The 17,265-nt window shown below is 37.1% G+C and overlaps 1 protein-coding gene across 1 annotated transcript in view; it reads left to right on the forward strand.

Annotated features, from left to right (window-relative positions):
* The window catches only part of LOC138843052 (disintegrin and metalloproteinase domain-containing protein 32-like), a 144,992-nt gene that overhangs the window by 113,465 nt on the left and 14,262 nt on the right, over positions 1–17,265 (forward strand). The window contains exons 17-19 of the mRNA XM_070068586.2: positions 3,723–3,806; positions 13,005–13,104; positions 15,838–15,994. Coding sequence (XP_069924687.1) covers positions 3,723–3,806; positions 13,005–13,104; positions 15,838–15,994 — 341 coding nt within the window. The remainder of the gene's footprint in view (positions 1–3,722; positions 3,807–13,004; positions 13,105–15,837; positions 15,995–17,265) is intronic.

A 17,265-nucleotide genomic window follows, 5' to 3' on the forward strand; every position in this document is an offset into this window, starting at 1 on the left:
GAGAAACACAGAGGAAGAGAGAGAGAGGAAAGAGAGAAGGAGAGAGAGAGAAGGAGAGAGAGAGAGAGAGAGAGATTCTCCCATCTGTTGATTCATTCCCTAGATGACTACAATGGCCAGGCTGAAGCCAGGAGTCAGGAGCTTCTTCTGTGTTTCCCACTTGTGTGCAGGGGCTCAAGCACATGGGTGATCTGCCTTTTCCAGGTGCATTAGCAGGGAGCTGGATCAGAAGTGGAACAGCTGGAATTCCAATGGGCACGCTAAGCCATAGCCATTATGCAAGTTATCTAACAAGTCTGTGATACCTCAGCTCTACTGTGTAAATTGGGAATAATAGTAGTTTATACTCTATAGCAATAGTAAAATCTAAATATAATTCAGTTTTATTATTAATTGTAACTACTAGAGTTTATATATCTGGAATCAACTGAAATCTGGGGATAAATTTACTTCAAAACCGCATATTTGCCCCTTATTAAATATAACAAATATATATTATATTAAGTAATAAATATAAATTAAATATATATAGTATATATTTAAATGCTAAATATGTACATTTATCTAATATATATAGTATAAACAATATAAATATTATAGTAAAATAATTTTAAAGACAGATGTACACATTTGAATTCTGAATCTGCTACTTTTTAAATTATCAAACATATTCTTTAGCATGGTTAAGTTTTAGTATCCCAAAATATATATGTATATATTACTGGAATAAGCTTGCAATGATTTTATAATTTAAATAAAATTTACATGAGGAAAGTATATAGCCTCAGAAATACTAATTCCCTTTTCATGCCAAGTTACAAATGCCTTTTTAAGGGAGAATGGTTCAGGGAGCTCAATAGATATATTTAGGCAGTGAAGCCAAAATAACTACAAAATTACAATACTTTCAACAGATGGCTTGAAATTATTCAGTAGGTAATTTAATAAGAATAGAATCATTTTTATAGGATGGACAACTCTGAAAGATAATATATGAAAGCTAGTTTTGTCAGGTATCTTTGAATAATACTACGTATTACATATGATGAGACCTTCCTGGCAATTTTGTAACTTTGTTTTTACTTAATAAGATTCTTATTTCAATTTTGGTTGCCTGGACATATGCTACATTACACAAGGAGTAGTTAAATACATATCACTGACAAGTTCCAGTGTGGAAGGTATAACAGTGTTAGATTGAGGGTTTAAAAGGATTATATAGGGGGCCAGTATTGTGGTACGGTGGGTTAAGCAATGCTAAAATGCTGGCATTCTGTATTGGAGCACTGACTATAGTCCCAGTTGATCTGCTTCTGATCCAGTTCCCTGCTAATATGCCTGGAAAAGCAGCAGAAGATAGCCTAGGTACTTTGGGCCCCTGTCATCTACATAGGAAACCTGGGTGGAGTTCCTGGCTCTTCTCTTAGGTCTGGCCAGCCATGGCCTTTGCAGCTATATGAGAGTGAACAAGTGGATAGAAGATCACTCTGTCTCTCTCACCCTCTCCCTCTCCCTCTTCCTCTCTCCCTTTCAAGTAAATAAAATCAATACTTAAAAATCATTAGATTGGATTAAGACAATATTTTGTTCAGGCTATTCCTCTGAAGATAATTTCTTGTGCTTAAAAGGAAGCATTTTTCACATGTATCACTTCATTTTAACCTGGAAACAAACTGAAATATTATTTAATTTTTCTAAACTAACATTTTTAAAGAAAAATATTATTTTGCTCATGTAAGAAACCTGCAATTTAGGGAAGTTGAGACTGGTGTAAGTAATGCAGTTGGAAATATATCCTGTTCTGACTACTAACTTTATTTGTTAAATTAAGCCAATGGGGGGGGCGAGACAGAGAGAGAGAGACAGAGAATAGTGAGAGACTTAAGATCTGCTAGTTCACTCCAAAAAAACAGAAACTCAATCCTGGTTTTCCATGTGGATGTCAAGGACCCAATTACTTGAGGTATCACCTGTAGTCTCACAGATGTGAATTAGAAGAAAGATGGAATCAGAAGTGGAGCTTGCCTTAAACCCAGGAATTTTAACCAGTACGTTGAATGCCTACCCCTGCTTCTTCTATCTTTAAAGTGAAAATAAATATGTCTGCATGCTTGATACTTTACATAATAAAATAATCAGCATCTTAGATTTAATGCTTTCTATTTATTTTCATTTTATTTAAAAGGGAAACAGAAAGTGAGTGAGTGAGAGAGAGAGAGAAAGGCTTCCATCCAATGTTTCACTCCCCAAATGCATACAACAGCCAGGTCTAGGCCAGGCAAGTAAGGAGCCTAGAACTCAGCCTGGATCTCCTATATGGGTGAGAGGAGCCCACTAAAGTACTTGAACAATCTGTTGCACCCTGGAATGAGCATTAGCAGCAAGGTAGATCAAATAGTGACTTAACTATTGCATAAAATACCTGCCTCTTCTATTATATTTTAATAAAAATTTTATTATCTCTACTAAATATGTAGGAGACTAATATAATTTTTAAAAAAAATTTTTTGACAGGCAGAGTGGACAGTGAGAGAGAGAGAGACAGAAAGGTCTTCCTTTGCCATTGGTTCACCCCCAAAATGGCCGCCATGGCCGGCGCGCTGCACTGATCCGAAGCCAGGAGCAAGGTGCTTCTCCTGGTCTCCGATGCGGGTGCAGGGCCCAAGCACTTGGGCCATCCTCCACTACACTGCTGGGCCTTAGCAGAGAGCTGGCCTGGAAGAAGGGCAACCAGGACAGAATCCGGCGCCCCGACCGGGACTAGAACCCAGTGTGCCGGTGCTGCAAGTGGAGGATTAGCTTATTGAGCCGTGGTGCTGGCCATGTAGGAGACTAATATAATTTATGACAACAATATTTCCATTTGTAAATTTCACTTTCTAATTTTTATGCAAAATTTTATGTACCAAGAATGCAAGACATGCTTTTTCTTAGATTTTATTTATATATTCTGAGAGGTAGAGTTACAGGCAGAGAGAGAGGGATACAGAGATAAAGGTCTTCAATCTGCTAGTTCATTCCCTAAATGGCGGCAACAGCTGGAGCTGAGCCTATCTGGAGCCAGGAGCCAGGAGATTCCTCCAGGTCTGCCAGGCAGGTTCAGGGGTCCAAGTACATGGCCCATCTTTCACTGCTTTCCTAGGCTATCAGGAGAGAGCTAGATCAGAAGAGGAGCAGCTGGAGTACAAATCGGTGCCCATGTGGGATGCCAGAACCGCAGACAGAAGCTTAACCTACTAGGCCACAGCACTGTCCCCGACATTTTTTTTTTTTTACTATGTACGCATTTGTACTTTTGTTTGTTTCTTGGTATTGTAATGAAAAGTGGTTTTTTAGTTATGATTTTTTGTTATGGCCAATCTTATTCAATTGATATTCCCCATTTCTCAACATGATTATTTCTAAAATTATGTATTTTAGTTAAGTTTTTTGCTCATAGCAAAGTCGGGTGTATGATGCACAGTTTTCATATCCTTCTTGCCTACAACACTACTGACAACCCACACTAAAGTGGTACGTTATTTTATAATTAGTGTGTCCACTTTGACTTATCATTATCAGCCAAAGTCCATAGTTTACATTAGGGTTACCTGGAAAAATCTCAAATATTTGAAGATTTAAAGACATATTTCTAAGTAACACGAGGATCAAAAGAGTTCTCAATAGAAATGAATGAAATGAAAATACAACTTCTCAAAAATTTTTGGTATGTTTCTCTTTAGATTTGTGTAAATCAAGCATGTGTCGAAGCCAAAATACTTAGGAATCAATCAAGAACTTGTGCACAACAGTGCAACGGGAATGGAGTAAGTAAGCACATTTCCCTGAATCACATGTATCCTGGACACACACCACTCATTAGTTTATCAGTGTTTATTGGGTTCCTACTGGTGCCAGGTCCTGCTGCATCTGGCTTACATTTGGAGCTACTCTGTACCTGAATTTAGCAGCCATAGTTAATTGTTCCCTTTCGTCATTCCTTCCATGCTTCCTACCTTCCTAAAAGGAACAGATTCCATGTGTTTCAGATATTTATAATTTCAAGCACAGAATGATAAACCCAAACCTCACTTGCTCCTCCTTTCTTTCTTATTTTGCTTTTAATTATTTCAATGACATACTGTCAATTTACTTTTTTGTTTTAATTTTTCTTTATACAAACGGAACAAATTTAACATTTCATATATACAGTGTTTTTTTTTAAGATTTTATTTATTTATTTGAGAGGCAGAGTTAAAGACAGTGAGAGGGAGAGACCGAGAAAAAGGTCTCCATCCTCTGATTCACTCCCCAAATGGCTGCAACGGCCGGAACTGTGCTGATCCGAAGCCACGAGCCAGGGACTAGAACTGGCACCCATATGGGATGCTGGCTCCATAGGCAGAGGATTAACCTACTGCACCATGGCACCGACCCCCATATATACAGTTTTAATAGCATAATGCAACTTCCCACCCTACCTTCCCTCCATCCCAACCTCCTTCCTTTTTATTCTTATTTCTTCTTTAATTTTTAAAATGATATACATTCAGTTTAATTTATAATCACAAGCATAATCCTCCACTAAATAGTTTTACAGGGCATCTTGCACAGAACTGAATTGATGATGACCTAAAGTTAATATAGCTTGATACCTTTCACAAGGTATTAAATATTCCAGTAATACATAAACATGTTCACAAAGGGGAGGGGGCTGGCATTGTGCTGTAATGAGTTAAGCTACCACCTGCAGCCTTAGTATCCCATGCCAGTGACAATTTGAGTTCCAGTTGCCACATTTCTGATGCAGCTCCATGCTAATGCACCTGAGAAAGTAGTGGACAATGTCCCATCCTTGAGCCCCTGAACCCACATGGGAGACCTGGAAGAAGTTCTTGGCTTTTTGCTTCAGACTGGGTCAGCCCAAACCATTGTGGCCATCTGGGGAGTGAACCAGCAGATTGAAGTTCCATCCCTCTATCTTACCCTCTCTCTCTCTTTCTCTGTAACTCTGCCTTCCAAATAAATAAATATTAAAGAAACAAAAAGTATAAAATTATACCATAACAACTATGTCTGAGAAGACATATTCCAGGGAAGTTATAATCAAAATAACCTGGTAGAAAAAAAAAAGGGTGAGCCAATGGAACAGATTAGAGACCTCAGATTTTTTTTTATTTGACAGGGAGAGTTAGTGTGAGAGAGAGAGAGAGAGAGAGAGAGAGAGAGACAGAGAGAAAGGTCTTCCTTCCATTGGTTCACCCCTCAAAATGGCTGCTACAGCCAGCCCTGCACTAATCCGTAGCCAGGAGCCAGGTGCTTCCTCCTGGTCTCCCATGCGGGTGCAGGAGCCCAAAGATTTGGGCCATCCTCCACTGCCTTCCCGGGCCACAGCAGAGAGCTGGATTAGAAGAGGAGCAACTGGGACTAGAACCCGGTGCCCATATGGGATGCCAGTGCTGCAGGTGGAGGATTAACCTAGTAAGCCACGGCAATGGCCCAGAGACCTCAGAAATTAATTCACATATCTCCAACCAACTAATCTTTGACAAACATGCTAAAATCACTCCATGGAGTGAGTACAGTCTCTTCAACAAATGGTGTTGGGAAAATTGTAACTCTGCATACCCTGTACAAAAATCAACTGGAAATGTATTGATGATCTAAAACTAAGAAATAAAACATACAATTAGTAAAGGAAGATAGAGGGTAAACATTGCAAGATATTGGCATAGGCAAAGACTTCTGGATATGTCCCCAGAAGCACAGGCAATAAAAGCAAAATAGACAAATGAGGTTACAGCAGACTAGAAGCATCTGCGCAGAAAAGGAAACCAAGAGAATGTAACAAAAGATTTGAAAACTGTGCATCTGATGAAGGATTAATATACAGCATATGTAAGGAGCTCCAGAACCTCAACAACAACTAAACAAACGGTCCAGTTGGGAATCGGGCAAAGGATATGAACAAGCATTTTTCATTGGATGAAATAAAAATGGCCAACAGATACATGAAAATAATTCCAGGATCACTAGCAATCAAGGAAAAGCAAATAAAAAACAGTGAGCCATATAACATAGACTGAGAGTAAATCATTGCAAAAATTAAAGGAAGGAGGGGCCCACACTGTAGTGTAGTCAGTAAAGCCTCCACCTGCAGTGCTGGCATCCCGTATGGGCACTGGTTTGAGACCAGGCTGCTCCACTCCCAATCCAACTCCATGTTATAGTTTGGGAAAGCAGTAAAAAATGGCCCAAGTTCTTAGGCCCCTGCACCCACGTGGGAGACTTGGAAGAAGCTCTTGGATCCTGGCTTTGGATCAGCCCAGCTCTGGCCATTGTGGTCATTTGGGGAGTAAACCAGTGGATGGAGGACCTCTCTCTCTCTTTCTTTCTCTCTCTCTCTCTCTCTCTCTCTCTCTCTCTCTCTCTCCCCCTCTCCCTCTCCCTCTCCCTCTCTCTCTCTCTCTTCTTCTCTCCCTCTCTCCCATTCTCCCTCTCCCCCTCTCTCCCTCTCTCCCTCTCTCCCTTTCCCTCCCTGTAACTCTGTGTTTCAAATAAATACTATTTTAAAAATAAAGGAAGGAATGGTAAAGGAAAGGAAGAGGGAATGTAAGGTCATGGAAAGGAGGGAGGGTAGAAATACATGAAATTTGTTCCACTTAAAAAAATGTAAAAGACAAAACCCAGTGAGGTTTCACCTCACCCCCTTTGGAATAGCTATCATCAAAAATAAATAAATAAATACCCAACAATCTTCTGGTAAGAATGTGTTGACAAGGGTACCCTAAAACATAGTTGGTGGCAATGTAAACTAGGACAACCATTATTGAAAAACAGTATGGAGGGGCCGGTGCTGTGGCTCACTTGGCTAATCCTCTGCCTGAGGCGCCGGCATTCCATATGGGCACCGGGTTCTAGTCCCAGCTGCTCCTCTTTCAATCCAGCTCTCTGCTGTGGCCCAGGAAGGCAGTGGAGGATGGTCCAAGTGCTTGGGTACCTGCACCTGCGTGGGAGACCAGGAGGAAGCACCTGGCTCCTGGCTTCGAATCAGGGCAGCGCCAGCCGTAGCACCCATTTGAGGGATGAACCAACGGAGGGAAGACCTTTCTCTCTGTTTCTCTCTCTTACCATCTAACTCTGTCAAATAAAAAAAAAAAAGAAAAACAGTATGGAGATTTCTCAGAAACCAAAAATGAGATCTGCGATATGACCCACCCCAATTTACCAAAATGAAATGAAAGCATATGATAGAGTTATTTGGACTCCCATATGTATGGCAACTCAATTCACAATAGCTAAGGTTTGGAATCAACCCAGATACCTATCAAGTGATGACTGAATAAAGAAATTTGCAGTATGAGTGCACAATGGAATACTACTCAGCCATAAAAATGGATAAAATACTATCTTTGGCAGCAAAACTGATACAACTGGAGATCACAATGCTTAACTGCACAATGTCGCCAGCGCCCCTCCCTTTCTTTTTTTTTTTTTTTTTTTTTTTTTTTGACAGGCAGAGTGGACAGTGAGAGAGAGAGACAGAGAGAAAGGTCTTCCTTTGCCGTTGGTTCACCCTCCAATGGCCGCCGCTGCAGCCGGCGCACCGCGCTGATCCTGGCAGGAGCCAGGAGCCAGGTGCTTTTTCCTGGTCTCCCATGGGGTGCAGGGCCCAAGCACCTGGGCCATCCTCCACTGCACTCCCTGGCCATAGCAGAGAGCTGGCCTGGAAGAGGGGCGACCGGGACAGAATCCGGCGCCCCAACCGGGACTAGAACCCGGTGTGCCGGCGCCGCAAGGTGGAGGATTAGCCTATTGAGCCACGGCGCCGGCCCCTCCCTTTCTTTTAATCACTGGAAACCACTGAACATTCTACCCTTTAGTTTTTCCTAACAATGTAATTTTATTAAAATTAGCAAAGCCCACCAGAGGCCACCTTACTTATTAAAGGATGGACTCTGAAACATGAAGCGAGGCTTTATTCACAACCTTGAAAGGACAGGCGACCAATGGGTAGGCATCCACGCGATAGAGAAAAAGAAGCATACATACTCCAGTGTCTACATCCCTAACTTCCTTTCCTCATTGGATGAGCATTCAGAAGTTCATTTTATCATGACGACATGTACAATAGGTTAACTCCTTTTTTTCACCAGGCTCCCACCTATCTAAAGATTTTTTTTTTCCCTGAGAAATGTGCTCTTTTTTCTGTCAAGTCAGTCCATGTTCCATTTTAACACACATCAATTTTTGTTCCACTTTGACATCCTATGCCATTTAAAAACTTTGTGGTTATAACCGCATCTGCTAGCTGCTGTATTTTTTCCACTCATTGCTAAATGTATTATTCTTTCTTTCACAAGACAATAAAAAGGTTAAACCAGTACTAAATTTGCTTATTTCTAAATATTTTATCTTTGATGATGAACTTTGATTTCATGCAATTTTGAATCAAAGTGACTAAAATAATAAAATATTTAAAAATGAATAAAAAGAAACAGAATATCACGTTTGGGTGTATGTAGACTTAATACACTGGGGACAAGACAAAACTAGTCATTAAGAGTTGTACAGTACGAAGCAGAAGTTGTTTAATTAAATGATCTCCTTTAGTATGTACTCCACATCAGGATTAATATAGAAATACAGTACATCTTCTCTGTCCTGTTGAATGTACATCTGTGTGATATACCAGTGCACTGGGAGACCCACCACAAATTTCAGTCAGGATAGGAGTAATCACTCCTTTCTCTGCCCAGATGAGAAGTATGCCTGTGCTAATGAGAAAAGCTGTCCTTAAGTGAGGTGCCAACATGCTAGGGATTGCAAAAAGCAGATTTTGGAAAGTGGGATGAAAGTTGTTGAACTTCATATCCATCACAGTATCTTTTCAAAAATTTGCTTGTGCCTTATATATTTACATTCCATGCACATAATTGAAAAATGAATATAATTTATATGAACATCAAGTGAGCACATACTCAAAAATTTTGGGAAGACCACTTGCCTCAAGAAGTGGAGAGGGAAAGAAATAGGAAGTCTTAACTGCATCTGCAGCACCCCTAAGAATGAACAGCTTTTACAGGAGCATCTTCAGGCACACAAGAAGATCTTAGAATAATCTATGAGTAATGGGGTCAAGTAGAGGGAACAGTGCTGTCCTCTAGGCTTCTCTAGATGTATCTTCTCTGAGGATATAATTATTCCAAAGTAAATGATACTTTTGATCTACAAATAAGCTGAAAAAAACATCTGTTTATTTGGGTTTCAGTTACAATTTGATGGGTCCTTACACTTAATTTCATGGAGGATAAGCAACAGGGGAAGCAGATAAATCATTAGCAGAGTAAAGAGGTGATCTGATGAATTCCTACCAAGTCTCTTATTACTTTTCTTATAAAGAGCAAAATGACAAAGGGTTTATTTCTCAGTATCTTTGATATCTGTGTGTCTCATTAGAGGAAAAAGTGCTTCTGAAACCAAAGAACATGTTTTATTATAAATTTCAAGAATTAAATTACAAGTGAATTAAATGAGTTACTATCATGCATCTTAACATTTCTGAAGTCCTTTCATTTATAATGTCACAAAGCAACACACTAAAATTAATTCCTTTTTTGTCTATTGTATGTGAAATATAATATTAGGATTTGATACGTATCTATAATGTACATATATTTGAAAAGTAATGTTAATTATTTTTAACTAAATTTTTAAGTAAAATGAAGGCAAAAAATAACTACAAACCTGTACCCTTTATGAACTTAGATGCAAAACTTCACAATAGAATACTAGTAAACTAAATCTAAAACCACATCAAAAAGTTTATACATAATGGGCATGGATATCATAACTGCTAGATTCAATGCTCACACCTGGGTGAAAGTTTTATGAATCAAATGGCTACATAATCTCAAAGTATCTCCATAAAATTGTTTATTAATTACAAATGGCAACTGGAAGTTTGTAGTAGGAATTGTTGGAAGATAGTGTCTTAACAAGAAATTCAAATTAACGAGACAATGAAGATATTTTGGGATAAATTGACACCATGCTTCTCTTATGAAGTTTTTTGAATTAATTCACGGTACAATATCCATGTTCTTTCATTGAGATTAAGATCCAATTAATGGGCTGGTGTTGTGCTGTAGCAGGTAAAGTCATATCCTGACTGCTCCACTTTTTTTAAAAAAATTAAGGTATATAAATTTCATGTATTTCACATATACAGATACAGAAACATAGTGATAATTTCCACCCTACCTTCCCTCCCACCCATGCTCCCATGCTTCTTTCTCCTCACTCTCTTATTTCCATTTATATTTTTTGCAAAGATCTATTTCAGGTAAATTTATGCTCATAAGATTAACCCTACAACAAGAAAAGAGTTCAACAAATAGTTTGACACTAAAAAATGTTCCTCTACAGTCAAGACAAGTGCTCTTAAAAATCTTTGCATCTCAAAGTATGAATTTCACTTATATAGATTTACCTTTTTGGCACTCGGTTACCACAGATCAGAAGACTTATGGTATTTTTCTTCTTGGAACTGGATTATTTTACTAAGTATAAGGGTTTCCAGTTACATCCAATTTATTGAGAACTACAGGATTTCAATTTTTTTACCACTGTGTTGTATTCCATAGTGCATGCATATCATAATTTCTATATCCTATCTTCAGTTGCTAGACATCTGAGTTGATAGAACTCCTTATAGATATGACCAGAAAAGATCTTCACTGCAACACATTATAGTCAGAATTTCACCAGTAGAAATAAAAAAAAATTCTAAAATGTGCATGAGAGAAATGCAGGATTACTTTCAGAGGATCGCCAGTTAGACTCATAGCTGACTACTAAGGAGAAACTCTACAGGCTAGGAGACAATGGAGAGTCCAAATCTTAAGAGAAAAAAAAAAACTATCAACCCATAATACTGTACCCTGCAAAGCTCTCATTTATGAATGAAGGTAAAATAAAGACTTCTATAGCTAACATAAATTGAAAAAATTTGTCACCGCTCCTCCAGCCTTACAAAAGATGCTTAAAAATGTGTTACACACAGAAACATCAAATGATACTCATCATTATGAAAGTATGTGAAGGCAGAAAATCTAGTAAAAGTACAAGGGAAACCCAAAGTAAACAATAAGAATATTAATGGGAAAATGGCAGTGCCAAGTTATTACTTAAAATACTAACCTTGAATGTAAATGGCCTACACCCTCCAGTTAAACTGGCTGAATGGGTTAAACAAGACATCTATGTGCTGCCTACAAGAAACACACCACATGAGCAAAGATACATGCAGATTGAAAGTGAAAGGATAGTAAAAGATATTCCATGATAATGGGAAGTAAAAAAGAGCAGGGGTAGCCATCTTGATATCAGACAAAATAGACTTTAGCACAAAAATGGTTAAAAGAGACAAAGAAGTGTATCATGTAATGATTAAGGGATCATTCATCAGTGAAATTTGGCTATTATAAATGGAATGAGACACAATGCCAGGGCGCCAAGCTTTTTAAACCAGTGTTAATGGATCTAAAGGGAGACATGGACTCCATAACATCATAATGGGGGACTTCAACACCCCACTTTCTTTATTTTGTTTTTATAAAGAATTATTTTATTTATTTGAAAGTCAAAGTTACACAGAGAGAGGAGAGGCAGAGAGAGAGAGAGGTCTTCCATCCATTGGTTCACTACGCAAATGGCTACAATGGCCGAGGCTACGCCAATTTGAAGCCAGGAGCCAGGAGCTTTCTCCAGGTCTCCCACACAGGTACAGGGGCCCACAGACTTGGGCCATCCTCTACTGCTATCCCAGGCCCTAGCAGAGAGCTGGACTGGAAGAGGAGCAGTTGGGACTAGAACCAGCACCCATATGGGATGCTGGTGCTTCAGGCCAGTGTTTTAACCCACTGTGCCACAGCGCCGACCCCATCAACACCCCATTTTCATCAATGGATACATCAACTGAACAAAATCAGTGAACAACAGAACTAATCTAAACTATGGGCCAAATAGACATAACTGATATCTATAGAACGTGTCATCCCACAGGTGTATTTTCTTCTCATTAGTGAATGGAACATTCTCTAGGATAGACCATATGATAGGCCATAAAGTAAGTCTCATTAAATTCAAATAAATTGAAATCATAACATGCATCTTTTCTGGCCACAGTGGAATGAAGTTTGAAATTAACAACTTAAGAAACTCTAAAAAATCTGCAACGACATGGAGCCTGAAAAACCTGTTCCTGAATGAACTGTGGGTGATAGAAGAAATCAAAAGGGAAATCAAAAAATTACTGGAAATGAGTTAAGATGACAACACAACACATGAAAGATTATGGGATACAGCAAAAACACTGCTGAGGGAATTTGTAAAAATTAGTGCCTACATCAGGAAAATGATAAAGCATATGATTATAAAATAAACGGAATATGTCATTGAAAAATATAAAGAGAGAATAAGAATGGAAGAAGGAGGGTTGGTGGGAGCATGAGTGGGAGGGAAATGTATGAAATACATGAAATTTGTTCATGTTATACAAATTTTAAGAATTATTTAAAAGTCTTTAACAAGCAGTCTGGGGAAGGATGCATTTCCTGTCAGTTTGGACAACTATTTCAAGCTACTAACATGGAGATGAGAGGAGCTGTTTACAGTTAGCTGTGGGAGCTAGCACGTCACTGGAAAGATCACATTTTCTTTAATGTTTAAGTAGTATATGTTTTTGAAAAACACATTAAATTTGCAGATTAACAGTGAAATGTGCTAAACTTTCTTAATGCAAATACGTGAACCTCATTTTGTACAACCTTGTATTCCTGTTTCTTTTTCAAAATTGCATTTCACCTAGAAATAAAGTATTTGATTTGCGGATTATCTTGCCTCATAACCCATGTAAACAGTTTGACTAACACACAAAAGTAAGCAAAATGATACATTTCATAATTTCAATTTCTTTGAAATAACACTTTAATCACTTAATTTTTTTTAAAAAATGATCCTAGGTGTGCACTTCTACTGGGGTATGCCACTGTTCTCCAGGTTTCCAGCCTCCAAATTGCCAACGGCATAATAGAGCATTACCTTTATTACCTGAGAAAAAGGGTAAGTATCTATATTTTCAGCCATTTAATGAAATTTTGAACTTGTTTATCTTCACTAAACACAATTTATTGGGCTACTTAGAGACTAATGTTTGTATTGAAGATTTAATCACAGTTCTCTTAATAAATGAAAACCAAATACATCTTTACCCTAGTTCTTTGCTAACATTACAGGACCATGATTGAAGCTGAATTCTTTCAAAATTTCTATTTATTGATGTTACTGGCATCTCCCTTAGAATAATTTTTAGGATATTTTGGAACAGAACAGATCTCATGTGTTTCATAGATAAACATACTTCCCTCCTTCCCTCATCCTCTCTCCTTCCTTTCTTTTTTTCTTTAATTTTTGCAATGTTTCTTTTTTATTTTATTAATATAAAGAGAATAGACTTTATGTATTTGATATATGCAATTCTAAGAAGATAACCATAATCACAGGTTTAATGCACCAATATCCATAATATTCAATAACTCAAAAGTAGAAAGACCATGGTTCCCCTGGAGTATAGACAAGGGCTTAAAAGAATTCTCAAATCATAAGGTGTCAGTTTCACTATTATACTTCTTATATTTTATATTAGCTATCACATATCAGAGAAAGCATGATATTTGTCTTTTTAGGACTAGTTTATTTGACCAAGCATAATGGTCTCCAGCTGAGTCCATTTTGTTGCAAAACACAGGATTTCATTCTTTTTCTATGGCTTGGTTGTATTCTATAGTGTATATACCACATTTTATTTATCCTGTCATCAGTTGATGGACATCTGTGTAGATTACATGTCTTAGTTTTTGTTAATTGAGCTACAGTAAACCTGTATGTAAAAATAACTTTCATATGCTGATTTCATTTAGTTTGGGTAAATTCCCAGGAGTGGCATGGCTGGTTCATATGGTAGACCTATTTTCAAATTTCTGAAAATTTCCATACCATCTTCCATAATGGTTACACTGCAACTTTCTTATTTATGATTAATCCTAAATAAACATTTGTTGTGTCTAGTATTGTTACTGTGTTTTTGTTATATCAGTAGAAGTGAAATGGAAAGATAACACTACTTTGAAAACGTTCATAATTTAAATATGCACAATCTATAGATTATTACTTGAAAGAAATGTGCTATAGTAGCGCTCTATTTATTTATTTATATTTTGGTTTCTTTAAATCATTTTCTCATTGAATTAGCAAATGTTTGTCAAACTCTTTTTATAACTTTTATTTAATAAATATAAATTTCCAAAGTATACCTTTTGAATTACAGTGGCTTTCCCCCCGCCCATAACTTCCCTCCCACCCGCAACCCTTCCATCTCCTGTTCCCCCTCCTACTCCATTCACATCAAGATTCATTTTCAATGGTCTTTATATACAGAAGATCAATTGAGTATATATTAAGTAAAGATTTCAACAGTTTGCACCCACATAGAAACACAAAGTGAAAAATACTGTTTGGGTACTAGTTATAGCATTAATTCACATTGTACAACACATTAAGGACAGAGATCCTATATGAAGAGTAAGTGCACAGTGACTCCTGTTGTTGATTTAACAATTGACACTCTTGTTTATGGCGTCATTCATCACTCTAGGCTCCTGTCATGAGTTGCCAAGGCTATGGAAGCCTTTTGAGTTCACCAACTCTGATCTTATTTAGACAAGGCCATAGTCAAATTGGAAGTTCTCTCCTCCCTTCAGAGAAAGGTACCTCCTTCTTTGATGGCCCGTATTTCCACTGGGATCTCACTCATGGAGATCTTTCATTTAGGTGGTTTTTTTTTTTTTTTTTTCCCTGAGAGTGTCTTGGCTCTCTATGCCTGTGAAACTCTCATGGGCTTTTTAGCCAGATCCAAATACCTTAACTACACTCTGAGGCCAGAGTGTAGTTTAGGACATCTGCCATTCTATGAGTCTGCTGTGTATCCCACTGCCCATGTTGGATCGTTCTCTCCTTTTTAATTCTATCAGCTATTATTAGCAGACACTAGTCTTGTTTATGTGATCCCTTTGACTCTTAATCCTATCATTATAATCAATTGTGAACTGAAACTTTGACTAGTAAAATGGCATTGATACATGCCACCTTGATGGGATTGAATTGGAATCCCCTGGCACGTTTCTAAGTCTACAATTAATGGTAAGTCTGAGTGAGCATGTGCTGAACTGTACACCTCCTCCCTCTCTTATTCCCACTCTTATATTTAACAGGGATCACTTTTCAGTTAAATTTAAACACCTAAGAATAATTGTGTGTTAATTAGAGTTCAACCAATGGTATTAAGTAGACCAAAAGATGTTAAAAGGAATAAAATAGTAAGATGTTCCTCGACAGTCAGGACAAGGGCTGATCAAGACATCGTTTCTCATAGTGTCGGTTTCACTTCTACAGGTCCTTTGATAACCTAATTCTCCAAAACCCAATAACAGTGCAAATATAAACTACATTGCAATTAGACAATCTTACATTGCATATCACTGAAGTTTCCTGACCTCTTATTTTGTAATACTGAGATTTTGCTATAGCTGCTTTGTAATGTAATATACTGTGGAACTTTCTGGAGCTTTACACCATGCTTCTAAAATGAAAAATTGTAGAGTAGTTTCAAATATTATGATTCTAAACTTATTTCTTTGTGTTCTTTGAATAACTATTATGGACATTTTCATTCATTACAACTTGAAAGTAAAATTTGACATTTTATTTTAATACTTCAATTTGTTATTTTTTTTTTAGATTTAAAGGAGGAGATAACTCCTAAAATAGCTGAAAATCATTGGAATCTAAGTTTCTTCATTGGTTTTCCTATTCTCATTGTAGCCACTGCAATAATTGTGGCATGGGATAAACTGAAAAGGCGGCCTGCCAAGGAAGATGAATCCCTAAGTATCAAGTAATTTGAGTTTGTTTTCTGGGGTTATCTTAGTAACATATTCAAATGTAAGGCAATATTAGGAACAGCGATAATATGTTATATTGGCATTTTTGGTAACATGAATATTTAATTATTTGAGATAGTTGTAAGTATCTCCATTTAAATGAAAAAATAAAAAGGAGGGTGTGAAAAAGGGAGGGAGAGAGAATAGGATGGATATATTATTATGCTGTTAAAACTGTATTATGAAATACATGAAATGTGTTCTCTTTTTATAGAAAAAACATTATTTAAAAAAATTCAGTGAGAATATAATTTAAATATCCTGCCAAAATCATCGCCCTCCTACTTAAGAGCAAAAAAGCAAAAATATTTCTAAGTGAATTTCTTTCAGTACTTTAGAGGTTATCAGAATATGATCTGTGTCATCTGCTAAAGTGGCAGGATTATTTATGAAAGATGCAGATTTTGGGGCCCTACCAGAGTTGAAATATTTTAGTTTACATGATGCCTCATGTAAACATAATAAAAAATAATATTCTCAGAGTAAAATTTTCTGAAAGCTGATTCATGATTTAGCCTGTATTTTTAAATTTTTGAATAAATTATCCAAACACAGAATAAGGTGAAAAACATTCACTTGCCTACCACTGGAAATAAACAGATGTTCATTATTTTCTCATTTGTTATGAAATAAGCCATTGTTAATTACAGCTGAAATTTCCTTCTGTATGATTCCTCAACTTGCCTCCAGAGGAGGGTATCCGCAATGAGACCTAGTACATATTAAAGATTTTAGGTATATGTGGCTACATCCATTTGCCCTAATATTCATTTATTTGTAATTTCTTATACCTATACTTTCTTTGTAGATGGGTTTCCATTTCTAACACACTAGTTTACATGTCTTATTTTTCTTTTTCCTAAGTAGGTCTCTCAGAAGTGTTTCTCTTATATTAATAACTTGAAAAATATGACTTCTGGTTTTGTTGAGATCTGCATATCTTTTGCTTTTTATATCATTTTTCTTCCCCTCTCCTTTTTGTTACCTTGCTTTTGTCCTGTTTTAATTCTTTTTTATTTTCCAAGTTTTCTAACAAAAATAATAAAACTGAAACTTCCTTCTTATATATCATTTTAACTACACTCTCCAGTTTTAAAATAGAATTGAAATTAAGTAGGCACAGAAGTTAAGCTGTCACTCAGAACACGATCATCCTTTGTAAGAGTGTTCGGCTTATTATCCTGGCACCTCTTCCCATTCCAGCTTCCTTTGAACCCTGGAAAGC

The sequence above is a fragment of the Oryctolagus cuniculus genome, chromosome 2 (assembly GCF_051225735.1).
Source record: "Oryctolagus cuniculus isolate XC-2025 breed Fujian yellow rabbit chromosome 2, ASM5122573v1, whole genome shotgun sequence".
Taxonomy (NCBI): domain Eukaryota; kingdom Metazoa; phylum Chordata; class Mammalia; order Lagomorpha; family Leporidae; genus Oryctolagus; species Oryctolagus cuniculus.